General features: G+C 35.6%; 1 protein-coding gene across 3 annotated transcripts in view; it reads left to right on the top strand.

Annotated features, from left to right (window-relative positions):
- STRN3 (striatin 3) overlaps window positions 1-15,511 on the top strand; it is a 58,161-nt gene that overhangs the window by 23,425 nt on the left and 19,225 nt on the right. For 2 of the 3 annotated variants that reach the window (XM_041402324.1, XM_041402332.1), the window contains exons 3-7: window positions 2,124-2,197; window positions 2,827-2,908; window positions 3,192-3,371; window positions 3,836-3,968; window positions 5,052-5,193. In XM_041402324.1, coding sequence (XP_041258258.1) covers window positions 2,124-2,197; window positions 2,827-2,908; window positions 3,192-3,371; window positions 3,836-3,968; window positions 5,052-5,193 — 611 coding nt within the window. The remainder of the gene's footprint in view (window positions 1-2,123; window positions 2,198-2,826; window positions 2,909-3,191; window positions 3,372-3,835; window positions 3,969-5,051; window positions 5,194-15,511) is intronic. The other variant, XM_041402315.1, reaches the window with a different exon arrangement.

Below are 15,511 nucleotides of genomic sequence, written 5' to 3'. Positions count from 1 at the left end.
ATGAGGGATTTTATCTTACTAAAAAGGGTCAATAGTGCCATCTACTGACAGTTTGTTAATGAGACTTCCTAATTGCAATTTTGGCAGAAATTTGTGTAATCTTGAAGAAAATCCTTGCCATCAAATATATAAGGCACCATTTGAGTACCAACCTGTACTTTCAGTTTGATAACACTTGCAGTAGTGGCTCAGGCATTGGAGAAGGTTTCTTGGAAATCCTGGATTTTGTCCAGCATGTGTTCCATTATATGTTTTTACTTGAGAAGTTTCGTATTCAAAAATAGTTTTTTATGATTGATGGAAGCTAAGTGTTGTTCAGTTGTTCTTAAACCTTTGATCAGATGTTTCATTTGGAGTGATAACAACTGTATTGCTTAGAGGTTCATCAGAATATGTCTGCTAATGTTTTTATGGATATTTTTCACTTTGCCTCTACTGCAGAACACCTAGAGCTCTGTACCATGAGATTTTGAGTATTTTTGCAGAGGATCTATGAGGTAAAAGTCAAACTGTGAAAGATCAGTGATAAAGTTTGAGAATTCCAGGATATAGGATATAGGTAGTTCAGGTGAGATTCCTAGTTGTAAAGGGAGCTGAAGATGTTTTGATAGGCAGCTTGAGTAGAGGATAAGATTTTGAAGGCTCACGCATACTTGAATGGAAATAGTGTCACCAAGACCAGTATTTTACAGAGTGGTGGTGTTTGGCCAATCGATGGGGGTGGTGGGGTGGACACAGACACCAGTGGAAAGAATGGTCTTGGTTTACTATTAATATTGAGGCAACACACATGTAAGGGGGTACGTTTGATAAAACAATAAGCATATTACTCATTTGGCTTTAGCAACAAGCAAAAATAAGCAAGGTAATACATCTAATCATTAGTATATGAGAGAGTGATTAGTGATTGAGAAGGATTTATCACCAATTGCCTGAACACTTCACTATCATCCAGAGTCAGTCCTTTTGCAGTGAGGAGCTGGAGAAGCCTTCCTGGTATTTGGGAAAATCCTGTGTGCTATGTGTCCGCTCATAGGTGAGGTCTCAGGTTTGCCCAAAAAGGGGTCCAGCTTTTATAGGCCCAAATCAACAAGTCCAAGTGACTTGTTAGCCTTTTGTGCAGGAAACATCTGGTTCTGATGGCATGCTTCCTGACCAGCCAGAGCCCAGGCCATGGCTGGGAGGCTTTTTGCTTAAAATATTCCACTAACAAGTCTCTAGGGATATAGTCTGGGAGGATTTCTCCTACTAATAAGCCCTTAGGGACATTAGTTGGGAGAATGTCTTAATATATCTTACACAAGGTTGTACAGATGTCTCTACAGCAGCTGGTTTGGCATTAAGCACAACTAATATAAATATTTTGATAATCTATTTTTAACTAAAGAGCCTTGATGGCATTAATCATATCATGCTCAAGATTCATCTTGTAAGTCAACTTGGGCCTAGGCCTGCTGTTCAGGCCGTAGCATATCAGATGGAGAAGGAGAGACTAGGGTTAGCGAATCAGAGATCAGAAGATGGGAAGGACTGAGGCGCTTTTGCATAGGAAGACTAAGTAGAAATTGGAAACTAAGCCTCTAGTCAATGAAGAGGAGGAAATCCAGAAGAGAATACAGGTGATGAGAGAAACAACCATGCTAACATGGCTCTTCTAAGGGATATGTATCATAGGCAAAGATGGAGCAGGAGACAAATTGAAGTGGAAGGCAAAAGTGGCAGATAGGCAGGAACCCCAGAAAAGTTGATTCATTGTAGTGTGATTGGCTACCTATGACAGTGGTACAACTGGAAAAATTATTTCTGCTAAGTTCTTGAACCTGCTGGTTTTTGAAAGGTTCTCTTATTAGCTGATACACAGGAAAAACCCCACGTTCTTGGAGAACACACTAAACTCTTGTTTGTAAGTTACTTGATGATTTTGAGTAATTGTCAAAGTACTGTCTCAGAACTGTGTTCTTGAAAGACTAGAAATAATTGTTAAATGCAAGAATTATCACAACAGTTCTAGCTGGATTAATTGTCCTATGTTGGTATGGTTGCTTTAAACGGGAACAGTAGAATGTTTTGATTTGATCGAAGTCTGGTCTACTAATTTGATAAACATCTGCATACTTTTTCAGGGCAAAATATCATAAATTAAAATATGGCACAGAATTGAACCAAGGTGACTTGAAAATGCCAACTTTTGAATCAGGTAACTTTTTTACAATAAATTTTTGTCTGTTTAATTTATTTCAGCTTTCTTCTCTGCACCCTCCTCTTAGCTCCATTATAGAGAATATAAGAAAGTTATGGGGTAAATGGGGTAAATATTTTTTAGTCTGAAAATCAAAACTAATTGACTTTTTTTTTTTTTTTTAAGAAACTGAATGTTTTTATCTTAAATCAAGGAAAAGACTCCAAAGAAGAAAAAAATAGGCCATCCTAACTGCTTTTCTGGAGTGCATCTGATTTTGCAGTTGTAAATATCTGATAATAACAGTTTTGCTCTTCAAAGTACTGCAGATGGAAGAAAGCATTTCTCCTAATAATGCTGGGCTCTTTAGTAAATGGAATTGCTTTTGACTTGTTTTTGAAATGTTGGTCTTTGGGAAGTCTGTGGCCCGTACTTGTATAGTGTGCCTTAAAATTGTGGTCTACAAATTTATATGCCACTCCCTTCTTTTTCCCTCCCCTTCTGTTTTGCAAGTACCGCATTTTGGGTACATTCATACCCAGCTGAAATTAGAGATCATGATGCATATTTCTGACTTGATAGGAATTTTTTGATTGTTTCTAAAAGCAGTATAAGTTAGATGTTAATTTTGACACTGTGTCTTTCAGAAGATACCAAAGATACAGAGGTTCCTGCAATACCTCAGAATAGCCAATTGACCTGGAAGCAAGGCAGACAGTTACTGCGACAGTAAGTAGCATTATTGGATATTGGTGTATTCATACTTTTCCTTGCAGTTTGAGGAGCTCTATGAAACAGAGTAACTGAGGTGGGCAAATAGTGATTTGTTCTATAGGACCTTGGAGTCTTGAGCTTTAAGCAGTACAGAGTAAGGTTTTCCATGTGAGAGGGATAGCGAAGCTTATTTTTCCTTAAATGATAAAACAGTGACATTCATTTTTAACAGTGAATACTATGTTTCCTTTTTCATCAAATATCCTTTCCTCTTTCTTCCTTCTCTGAACCTACCTAGGTATCTTCAGGAAGTAGGTTATACAGATACAATATTGGATGTACGCTCCCAGCGGGTAAGGTCTTTGCTTGGGCTCTCCAATTCAGAACCAAATGGTTCCGTAGAGACAAAGAACTTAGAACAGATCCTGAATGGGGGTGAATCTCCTTCGTCAAAACAAAAGGGACAGGAAATCAAAAGGTAAGTGAAGAGATAAGAAATGCATGAAGTTTGTTTGCTTAGTCATTGATACGTACTGCTCAGTTCACATTGAAATTTTGGCTGGAAATCCTGTGAACACCTGTGGGTGTAGTTGACCACAAACGGTTATGAACTTAACTGAAGTTGATTATACATAAGAACATACATGCCTATTACATACATACATGTATGTTACACTAACATGATATACAGGAAGATTGTGTGTTAATGTTTAGTTATGTAATATAATCACTTTGGAGTCGTTATTTTAAGGAAGGAGTCTGTTTAATGGTGCTTTTGTAATAAGGACTTAAGCAGATGTAGAAACTTAATTCGGTGGTTTCTTGTTTTGCTGGTTTTTAAGTTTTCAGGCTGTCAGGTAGCAATTTTGTTTAATCTGGTTAAGCTTTTAAATCTCTTGAGGATGTAAAATGGATTCTCTCTTAATATTTTTATTTATATAGGAATTCTGGTGATGTTCTTGAAACATTCAACTTCTTAGAAAATGCAGATGATAGTGATGAAGAAGAGGAGAATGACATGATAGAAGATATTGCAGAAGGAAAAGAAAAGCATCGGATAAATAAGAAACACAAAGTAAAAGATTTTTTTTCTTTTTATAATAGATCTGAAATTCCCTTTCAAAAAGGAAGTTTTTTCTCTGGAGATGGTAGAAATATGTATTGTCGAAGTATTTGTTGCACTTTTGTTATCAAAGTGGATTATGTGCAGATGCATTACTAATAGATATGGTGGTTTGCTTAATACATTACATTGCCAACTTCAAAGTAGCTAACCAGGCTGTTTGCAGATATGAATGCTGCTTTGGATTTTCCTGAATAGTTGGCAGTGTGAGATTGTCTTGATGGAAACCTTAAATCTCCTGATTTGTCAGGAAGGGGTTTTTGCCATACCTCGGACTTCTGGTAAAGAGATTAGTCAAGCATTGAGTTGAATCCCTTTTTTTCTATAAAAAACCTGGTAATAAGATTATCAAGTAAATCTCTAAGGACACTCACTTTTTGACTTTTGACCAAGGTTTTTTTTTTTTTATAGAAAACAAAAGGATCATTTATAGTTATCTTTATAAAAATGGTCTCTTTCTGCAAAAGTAAGAACATTTTGCAAATAACCTCATGTGGAAAATTTCTTGAACGGAAGAATAAAATGAAACTTTTCACTGATGCCTTAGTAGAGGGTTTGGTTTTTTTTTTTAAGGTGAAGATGTGGTTAGAAGTAGTAAAAATACAGTTTTCTTAAAATGCTCTGTATTCCAAGCTTATGCTTAACACTGAAATAGAACTGGAAAGCAAAAAGAAGGAAAGGCTTCTGGACCAGTAGAAGGCATTTTTCGTAAGCTCTCTCTGCAGAACCGTTGATAAGGCAAGAAGATCAATAAAATTTTCTAATTCTTGTGTTAAATAAAAAAAGTGAAGGCTGGGGTGTATGGGATTTTTGTTGCTAAAGCTAGTGTCAGTGTTCTTTTTATTTCCTAACGTTCAGCAGACTGCACTGTTCTCTTTTTTGTTTTGATAAACCAACTGAGATCACAGTTTCTTCTTGTGCATTTTAAATTGAAAAATGTTTTCCCCTGCAACAAATCACTATATATCTTCTAACCTAAATGACTAGAAGATCTTTTTATGATTCAAATGCAGGAAAATATTTATCTTCTTGCAGATTGGTAATGAAGGTTTAGCTGCTGACCTTACAGATGACCCTGATACTGAAGAAGCTTTGAAAGAATTTGACTTTTTAGTGACAGCTGAAGATGGTGAGGGAGCTGGAGAAGCTCGAAGTTCAGGAGATGGAACAGAGTGGGGTAAGACACTAATAGAAGCATTTAAATATAAAGGAAAACTTGTTCGTGATACTTCTTAAGAATTTGGTAATACTTACTAAAACGGTGTGGATGTGTGTATGAATGTGATGACAAAACAGTGATGCTTAGAAAGTGATATATTGTATGGTGAAACTTTCCTGGTTTTTATTGCATATTGCATTGTTTTTATTGCATTTTCAATGAAGCCAGAGCAAAGTGAGGCAGAGCATTTTAGGAATTTGTACACACTTGTGACAGCTGATTTAACTGCAGCAATCCCATTGCTACCAAAAAACTTATATCTGAGACAAGAAAGTGGGAAGGACAAAATAAAACATAAACTTAGTTTCATCTTTCAAAATATGTTCTCAGTTTTGCTGTATGAAGACAATTTTCCTAAGGTTTTTTGTGTATTTGTAACTTACTATTTAAATCAGTCAAAGACATGCCTACAACTGCAGTAGCAATATTTATTTCACAGTATGTCACTGATTTTAGTACCGTGTTCTTTCCTTAAATGGGCATTTAAGGATACAGTCCATCAGATCTTGGGATTGTGTTACTTTTTAAAGATCAGTGTAAATATGACAAGACTTCTCTGTTAACTCACAAATAACATTTTAAATACTGTCCCACTTAATACTTTCCAAAATAAAATAATACAGTCCCTAAACCAATTTATTTAGTTATTTTAAACTCTATGAAACGTGTTACTTCAAATATCCAGGTCCATCCAGTTAGTTATTTATGTTGAGGGGAAACTTAATTTAAATGAATATGTGCTGTCACTTCCTAAACAATTGCATCAGTCATAAACTGAAATATTTCAGTTAAAATCCAAATTTTTTTCATAGTTTTTTCTTTCTTCCTGTTTTTGTTTTCCTGTCATTAGCCTCCTTCTGTCGCTTCTTACCTTTGTAAACATTTAAGCATTCTGAAAAAAAGTTAATATTTACTTCTCTAATTAGTTATAATGCTTCTATTTCGTATCTGGAAAACATCTGATGTTTAGGCTCTAAATATATTGCCTAGTTTTGCTTTAGTAATATTTACAGTACTTAATTGCAGAGTATTATCTCTAAGTCCAACTTTCAATATCCTAAAGTGTTTCAGCACCAAATTTGATAGTTACATTTTTTCTGTTGATGACTTCTTCAAACCTGTGTTTGAGGTGTTTTGAAGTTTGGATTGCTTTTCTTTTCTGCTGTATTATGGCTTTTTATGAACATAACATTTTTATAAATACAATATATTTTATATGAGTGCCTTAGTTAACATACTTTGAGTGTTAAGTTAATTCCAAGTTGTGATTTAAAGTGTCCTATCATGGAACATGTTTTACTTAGGAACAGCTTATCTTCAGAATAGTGAAAGATGAGCAAGTTCAAGCAGTGTTAAATGAAGAGCCAAAGTCATGTGACATGCTAAAAAATATGTACAGTTTTAGATTTAAAAAAAAAATTCCTTATGGCGATTTATTATCAAGAAAAAATGCATGTATATCTTCAGTTTGCTTAAACAAACAGCAATATATATGTATTATTATATATTGTGCTACATATGTCACTTATTATGTAGGCTCTTCATTCTGCTTATGGTTTCACGTGTTCGTCACTGGATTTCTCTTCCCCATGAAACACAAATGTTCTCTTCACAGATGGACCATAAGTCAGAGAATGACTGTGCCCAGAATACTGGGTGGCAGTGTGTGACTGAAATTCACAGTCTCTTGGGCCATCTTCAAAAGACTTGTAACAAATAGAAAAGTTTAAAGCCAGTTTTTCTCAAATCAGTTACACAGGTCAGTGGACATCCAGGGTCCTTGGTGCTGTCCTGTATCAGTTCAGTGCAAGGAAGGTCCCTCTTGGGGGCAATTGCAGAGATCTTCTAGTTACTTTAGGCTATTTCAGAACAGAGACATGTATCTAGTCATGCTGGAGAGAAGCAGTGCTGGGTTTTTCTAAAAATCTTGTTTGAAATTCCTTTCACAGCCTACCCAGATAATCCGAGTTTGTGTTTTGTCTAGTTTTCTATTTGCAGCTTACATTTTTGCAGCCAACAGTGTTGGTTTTGAATATTTATGTTTGCAGGCTTGTGCTTTTCCTGTTTTCTGTTGACTGAATGAGCCCAGTTCCTTCAAATTCGTTTTCTTTATATTCAATGCCCTATTTGTTTTGCACTCTTCAGACATTTTCTAAACTTCCAGTGTGGAACACAGACTGAACATGTTACTTCAATTTTGTCATTACCTGCACTGTCCTGGTTTAATGCACTGCACCTTTTAAAATGTACCAAAATTACATTTTTTAGAATGGCATTACATTGATGTTTGATGTGGTCATCTTCTGGTTCAGTTTAATTCCTAATTCTTCTCTGCAATGCTGAAACCTATCTGATTATTTTAATTTTACTAATGGTGCTTTGGAATTTTATTAATTAGTTTTAATTAGATTTTAATGGAATTTTCTTTTAATTGACTTTTAGCGGTTTTGATTTTTTTCCTCTTTGACTGGGCATGTTCTCTGACTTACCTTTCTGTTGTTCTCGTGTTTCCTGAGTAATCACTCTTCCTCTTCCTCTCTGTCAGTGTTTAGGCCCATTGATCAGAAGGATTGAGGTCTTTATGTTTGCAGTTGATGTAGCTGTAGTTTGGTGTAGGATGTCATTGTTCCCTTCTCATCACCTAAGTTCTTCGTGGACAGCTCAGGGGACTCTGCCATTATGCTTCTGTTTCATGTTTCACTGCCCTTGCCATCTCTGTATTCCACCTCTTGATCAGGATTGTCATTGAATGATGGCAGATGCATCAGTATCCTAGGGTATCTGCTTATTCATTGTCATGTTTTGTCGTGAAACATGTACTTGGAATAACACCTATTATTTTCATTTTAAGTGCATGTTACTTTGTTTCTGCTGTGTATGACTCCTCTTGTGTACTTTGATTATTATTATAATGGTTGTAACTTCAAAAATGAGTACAATCACATTGTAAATGTGATTGGAAGTTGGGAACTGAGGAACTAAGTCTTGTGATTTCATGCCTAAAGAATTTGTGAGTATAAAGCTAAACTGACACACAAACCAAGTTTGGTTGCTGCCTGATTGTCTACTAGCAAAAGTGCTTCTGCAGATGTTATATTTGCCTTGCCATATAAACAGGTTTATCTTTTTAGTAATTCTAAGTTTCCAGAAATGACTGAGATGAATAGTTCAGAAAAGTGGAGACCTGACTTTTCATAAAGAATAACTAACTCTGCAATATTTGTCAAAAAGAAAAATATGTCTTCTGAAACTACAGTGGAATGTTGTATTTCTGCTAATTATGATTTAATTTCTGGAATGCAGTGGGATGTCCACCTGTGCAAATTACTTTTCTTCATCTTTATGTGAAAAACTGTATTTATAGATTTCTTTCTCTGGTTATATGTAGGAGCAAGGTTTCTTTCTTGTGCATGTAGAATGAATGCGAAAGGATGCATGGTGGTTTTCATGAATAAACTGGCACTGACTTACGCAGCTTGCGTTTTCATGAGAGATATAGCATGAATGCTTTTATTTGCTTATTCAACACTGGCTGGATAATTTCTTAACACTGTCTTTCTAAAGATGCAGTAATTGTTTCTAAATACCAATGATTTTTTTTGTGTATTTGGAATTATATAACATACACAGTTACTTATGAAGTTTAATTTGTTTGCTCCTTGGTAACAAATTAACATACAATTTTCAAACATGTAACTGATAATATACAGTGCCTTGGAAAACTGTATGAAATTAAACTTGGTCTTTTATAAACTTAAAATGGAGACTGCACCTTTAAAATAAAGATTTATTAATAACTCTTATTAATGCTCTTATACAGCTATGACAGTAAATCACCAACAGCTTGCATTGCCAATTGCTGATTTTTTTTCTTTTAATAATATGCTGCATGTAGACAAAGATGACCTGTCCCCAACTGCTGAGGTTTGGGATGTAGACCAGGGACTAATAAGTAAACTGAAGGAACAGTACAAGAAGGAACGAAAGGGGAAGAAAGGGGTAAAGAGTAAGTGCAGATTCTGAATCTTGTAATGCAACACTTTTTTGCCTATTTATATAGAAGACATTTTTTCTCATGAGTTCTGTTTGTTGTTTGTTTTTTTTTCCATTAAGCATCATTTTCTGTAATGGGGGCAACCAACTTTAACTTTCTACCTGCTGAATGTGAATATGTCAAAACCTTTGACAGCCATTTCATTAATGAGAAATGTTGAAAAGACAAAAATTCAAGGTTAAACAGGTGAAGAAAAGTTTAGACAGGTTAAAGAGTTAAACAGGTGAAGAAAACTAAATGCATAAAAAGGTTAGTGTAAAAATAATGAACAACTTGCATTTTGAGGACATCTCTACTCTAAGAAGTTTTCTGAAAGATTTAAAATTCATCTGCCTCTTAAAGTATAATACTGTGATATTGTTGTGGGACTAGTGATTTGTTGGGCTTTTTCTGGGGGTGATGGTGTGGGTTTTTTAATTTACTTTTTGGCTTTTTTGGTTTTTTTTTTTAATATGAACTTGAACCAGTTGCTATTTATGGGCTTGTAATTATTTTTACAGTCCCAGGCATAGAGAATTAGGAAATGCCTGTAATGTAAATATGAACTTTTTGGGGACTTTATTTAGGAGATAATCTTTATTTTATAATGCCCTTCACTTTTCTGTGCATTTACCAATATTTTATTTGATATCTCTCTACTCCCTGAATTTTCTGACCAGTTGACCTATTTTAATTATGTAGTTTAAACCAAAATTCAGGGTTGAACTACCTGATAAAAATACTTTTGGGAATTATGTTATCAGCTGTAACTATAAAGTTCTTAGTGTATGTAGCGGTATTAAATCTGTCAACATAGAATGGTTTGGTTTGGCAGGGACATTAAAGATCATCTAGTTCCAACCCCCCTGCCATGGGTGGGGATAACCACAAGACCAGGTTGCTCAGAGCCGCATCCAACCTGTCCATGAACACTTCAGGGATGGAGCATCCACAACATCTCTGGACTCCTGTTCCAGTGCCTCACTACTCTTACAGTATAGAATTCCTTCCTGATACCCAATCTAAACCTACCCTTTTAGTTTAAATCCATTCTATACATCTGGAGTCACTCCAGCAGCTCCATGTCCTTCCTGTGCTGGCAGCCCAGAGCTGATGCAGCCCTGCAGGTGGGCTCTCAGCAGAGCAGAGCAGAGGGGCAGAATCCCCTCCCTGGCCCTGCTGCCCACGCTGCTCTGGATGCAGCCCAGGACACGTGTGGCTCTCTGGGCTGGGAGTGCCCATGGCTGGCTCATGTTCAGCCTCTGAGCCAGCAGCACCCCCAAGTCCTTCTGGGCAGGGCTGCTCTGGCTCTGTCCATCCCCAGCCTTGCTGGTACTGGGGCTTGCCCTGATCCGTGTGCAGCAGCAGCAGTGGGTCTTGTTAAAACTCATGGGTTCCCATGGGCCCCCTCCTGGAGCTTGTCCACGTCCTTTTGGATGGAATCCCATGTCACTTTAGAGAAGCTCCCATAGTTGCTGTGCTTTTATTTTGGAAATATTTTTTAACCATTTCTGGAGATAACTAGTAAAATTTTTTTTTCCTCAGTTTGAAAAATTGTATGGATATACACTAACTAAATTACACGATAATTAAAATACAACACTTACTGACAACTTCTGTAATTATTAAGGTTTTAATTTACTTTGTAACACCAAACAGTTACTGGTCAGTTAGTGCATGTTGGTTGTTCTTTCAGCATTTTTGCATGACTTGTACACCAACATTAACATAAAAGCTTTGACAAAGCAAAGATTTTTAGTCTTTGCTTTAATGGGAGCCTACAGTAGTCATCTGCATGAAATGTATATCAGCATTTAATATGTAAATCAGCAGTTGACATCAAATTTGCATGAAATATTTGGTAGGATTAGAAATTTATTTTTAATACCAAAATGAACTTTTTTATTTGAAACTTTCTTACTAAATTCTTTACATTTTATACATTTTGAACCACAGTAGTTGCAAAGTAACAAAGTTTTCTTCATCTAAAGGACTTTTGAAATCTTTGGTTCACAGAAGACAGTATTTAGGAGACAGCTGTGTGTGACGGTGCTGAGAAGTGACATAAGACGTTGTTCAGCGTTTTACATTTGAATTCTCCTTTGAGAAACCCTGAACACATATAGTCTTAAAAGGTAGTGTGTGAGATTCTTGGCTTGTCACATTCATGATTGTTTCTGATTGAAAATTAGCCGCTACATCACTGAGCTAATTGGATGAGAGAACTCCATGCACAGAATAAAAGTATGTATTCAGGGTTGGGCAGATTTATTTAAATATGATTTTATAGGCTTTTCCTCAGTTTTTTAACATTCTGAAACTGAAAATAATGTTTAAGGGCTTTTTATTCCTGCTGCTCATATCTGATCATTTGGGGACTTCATCCTGAATATATATCTCTTCCTTTGCTCTTCATTGTTTTGGCTTGAATTTGGGTACCATCAGAGCTTATCTGCATGGTAATACATATCATCATAAATGTCAAAGAAATGTGCATTAAATGTCATCTTTTGCAATACTTTAGACAGCATAAGACAGACGTTCTAATGGGTTCTTCTGTTTAATATGCATCTGTAACTACCAGAATCTGTTGCATAACTGGGCAGACACAGCCCTGGTTTCAGGTATGGAAATTTTCATTCCACATGTACATGAATAAGTGAACAGAAGTAGATCTGATTCTATATTTTGATACTTCTCCAGTCTGTATCCTCATCCTTTTGGGTGGCACATCTTAATTAAGATCATCTTCTGTCAGCACATATGTTTTCATTGAGTAATCTTGTTTGCTGGGAAGAAAGAGGGTGTCTGTCCAAGTAGTCACCATGTTATGTGGAACTACTACCTCTTTATGAAAGGATCTTGAAAAATACCCCACCAAAACAATAAAAAAAAATCCACCACCTCACAACTTTAATTTCCTTTACAATATAAGCTGTAAAACAATGCAAAATCTGTTTATTGAAAGTTCTTGTGTTAAAAAACCCCAGAAGCAGAGAAACAAGCCACACATATTCAGGACTTACTGTGATACATAGATAAGGAGTTGCGTTTGATTTCTACAAAAGCAGGCTTCTCTTTTCAGTAATATGCTGAATTTAAGGGTTCTTTCTTGCACAAATTTGGTAAGATCAATTTTGGCAGGTAAGCAGGAGATGACTGTTTTTCAGATATAGCCTGTCACCTTTGCAGGTGTGATAGTGGACCTGTTAGATATTTCATTCTATCAGGTCAGTATAATGTATTCTCATTTGAAATGAGAATTGAAGCAGTTGAAAGTTTTCACATCTTGTTTATATATATGTATGTATCACTGTTGAAATCAAGATACATTTACTGTTTTTCTTTAGCTTTTTGCATTTGTTTGTTTTTTTTTACTTTCCTGCTCTTTTTAATTGTTCTGTGCTTACAAAACAGTATCTGTACTGTTCACTTTCCTACCCTTGATTTCTGGAAATAGTATAATAATTGATAGGACTGAAAAGAGATCTGAATTTCACCATCTTCATTACCATCGCCTCTTCTTGACATACAGGAATCTCTGTGTTACATTCAGACATGGACTAATACATCTTCGACCTAATAAAACTCCGCTTAAGGCTTCTCAGGCTAAAACTTTTCATCACTGAATATTCAGTTATCTTTTTCACTTTTGATCTCTGAAGGACAGTACACTGAGATGGTAGAGTAACTTTTGCTTCTGTTCATACCAGGTCAGGGGTTTTTTTTGTCCCTGGCTTTTGTGGGTAAGAGTCATCCTGTTTTGTGCTTTGAACATAGTTGGTTATGCAGAGATGGCACATTCTTTTCTACAAAAATCTCCTTGTAACATTTACTGTACTTGAACAGGTACACTTGTGTCGAGGTGAACTCTCTGTGTTTGGAGACACAAGGCTTAACTCCATTTTTCTCAGAAGACTGATTTATTATGTTATATGTTATACTAAAATACTACATTAAAAGAACAGAAAGAAAAAAAAAGATCAGAAGGTTACAAAGAACAAGAACAGAATACAATGCATAACAAAAATCTTGTGACTGCTCACGGCCTCGGAACAGGTGGCTGTGATTGGTCATCAATTGAAAACAATCCACACGGACCAATGGAAGATGCACCTGTTGCATTCCACAGCAGCAGATAGTTATTGTTTACATTTCTTTCCTGAGGCCCTCAGCTCCTCAGGAGGGGAAAAATCCTAGGAAAGGATTTTTAATAAAATATCATAACTACACACTTGCACTTAATCGAAAGCAGAAACTTGTGCAGTCTTCTGTAGGGGTGGCACAGTCTTGAATATTGACACTCAGCATGAAATGCACAGAAGTTGTTCGGAACAGCAGCTTCTCCTTTGTAAACTTCTCTCTGTATTGTATGATGATTGAGGACTGTTCTGAGGTTATGCCTGAAGGACAGGAAGTGCCCAAATGTACTGAAAAACACTAAAAGGCAAGGATATCAGTCCCCCAGTTACTGACAAACTAAATGAATGGCTGCTTAAAGATAGCAGAGCAGAGGGACTATTTTTAGTTTCTTCTGAGTATGCTTTGGGTCCAACTTCTCATGCCCATATGTTTGGCATGAAAGCACCTTGAGAAGATGCTTTCAGTTCAGATAGAGTAAGCATTTATAAGCCATTTCAGGCATTTTGCGTCAATGTGTTGAACGATTCATGCATATCGACATGGAGAACACAAATGGTGTTTTCCTGTGGAAAGCAAAGGGCTCATTAAAGTAAACAGTTTAGGGTCCCAGTCATGACTTTTTTCTGTCATTTTATTGATTGCTCTATATACCTTCAAGAATATATCTGCTCCTGGTCATCATAGATGCCTGGCTGATGGCCAACTGTAAGAAAGATGAAGACAAGCTTTGTAGTCTGTGTGGTGTAGAGATCTGTCTATTCTAAGAGTGACTTTTCTTATGTGAGATCTCACCTTCTGGCTGCAATATTAGGTACTATACTTCAGAAATGAAATCCTTTCAGTATAGTGCCTGTTAGAAAAAAAGACTGTTGGTTCAAAAAAGATTTCTCATTATTATTTTACATTCACTTCATCAGCTGGGATCACAGGTTTCTAGACATTCTTATACAGGAGAGTGAAACAACCGCTCAAGTAATCTGTTTTAGAGGAAAGGTTTTGTAAGCCAGTTTTATTCTCAGATTGCTTCTGGGTAGCAGTCTTTGTATATTTAACTAGAATACTAAGTGTTCTGTGAAGAAAGGAAAAAAATACCAAAAGCAGAAAAACCATAAATGTAGGGAGTTTTATTACTTGGCAAAATGAGAATGTTTTGCAAATGTTAATGAGAATAGTTATATAGCATCCTTTTAGGGGTATGTGAAGTATACTTCCTGTAATTCTTCTTCAAGAAATTCTTTTTGTTGTCATCCCTCTCTGCAGGGAGTTCTCCATTATCTTTAGAGAATTCTGTTACTCATGGACAGTTATTTTTGAACACATTGATTTAAACCAGTAAGATCTGAAATGATCAGATACTTTTTGAAAGAGTGTATTTTGATGTTTAACTGTTTGTATAACGGTTCTGAGTTTTTGATAAGTCATCTGTAATCATAGTATTTGTATTTTACTTTTTTGTCAGTAAAGGCTTTGGTTTAGTTTCAAATTCCTCTTTAATAAATGTGAGACGTGTCACCTCAATATAAGAACTTGTTTACGAATGCTTCCTTTACTAATTGGTCTACAATATCTCTGCTTGCAGTCCCAGGAAAGGCTGTTTTATTGGCTGAAATTTGGTTATGTTTTTTGTGATTATGGATTGTTTTCTTTAAAGAGGTTCTCTCACTGAAATACACTTTATAATTGAAGCTTGACTTTTTGTTGTGGAAGCTATATCCAGGAGTGGATTTAGTAATTTAAGATATTTTAAATTATACTTTTTTTGTTTGCTAATGTCTGCATATTAATTCAATGTACATATAATTCAGAATGCTTTGTTTCTAGAAGTTTGCTTTTATAATTAATATAATGTACATTTGCGGTTTCATACAGTGGTGGAAGCATTCTTGCTGCTATGTTTAACAAACACTTCATTCAATTTAAATACCATTCAAAGCAGGGAAAGTTAATTGTTCGTTGCACCCCCATTATGAGTTGTCTGTACTTTTGCTCTCATTTTTAAGCTTACTTTTAATTCGCACTCTGTTTTTTAATGTTAAATTGTTTAGTATAGTTAAAGTTGTGTAATATTATTAGAAAGTGTTTAATTCATACATTTTTTGT

The sequence above is a fragment of the Onychostruthus taczanowskii genome, unplaced genomic scaffold, assembly GCF_017590055.1.
Source record: "Onychostruthus taczanowskii isolate IOZ18803 unplaced genomic scaffold, ASM1759005v1 scaffold1, whole genome shotgun sequence".
NCBI classification, from domain to species: Eukaryota; Metazoa; Chordata; class Aves; order Passeriformes; family Passeridae; genus Onychostruthus; species Onychostruthus taczanowskii.
This window is presented reverse-complemented; position numbering and strand designations above follow the sequence as displayed.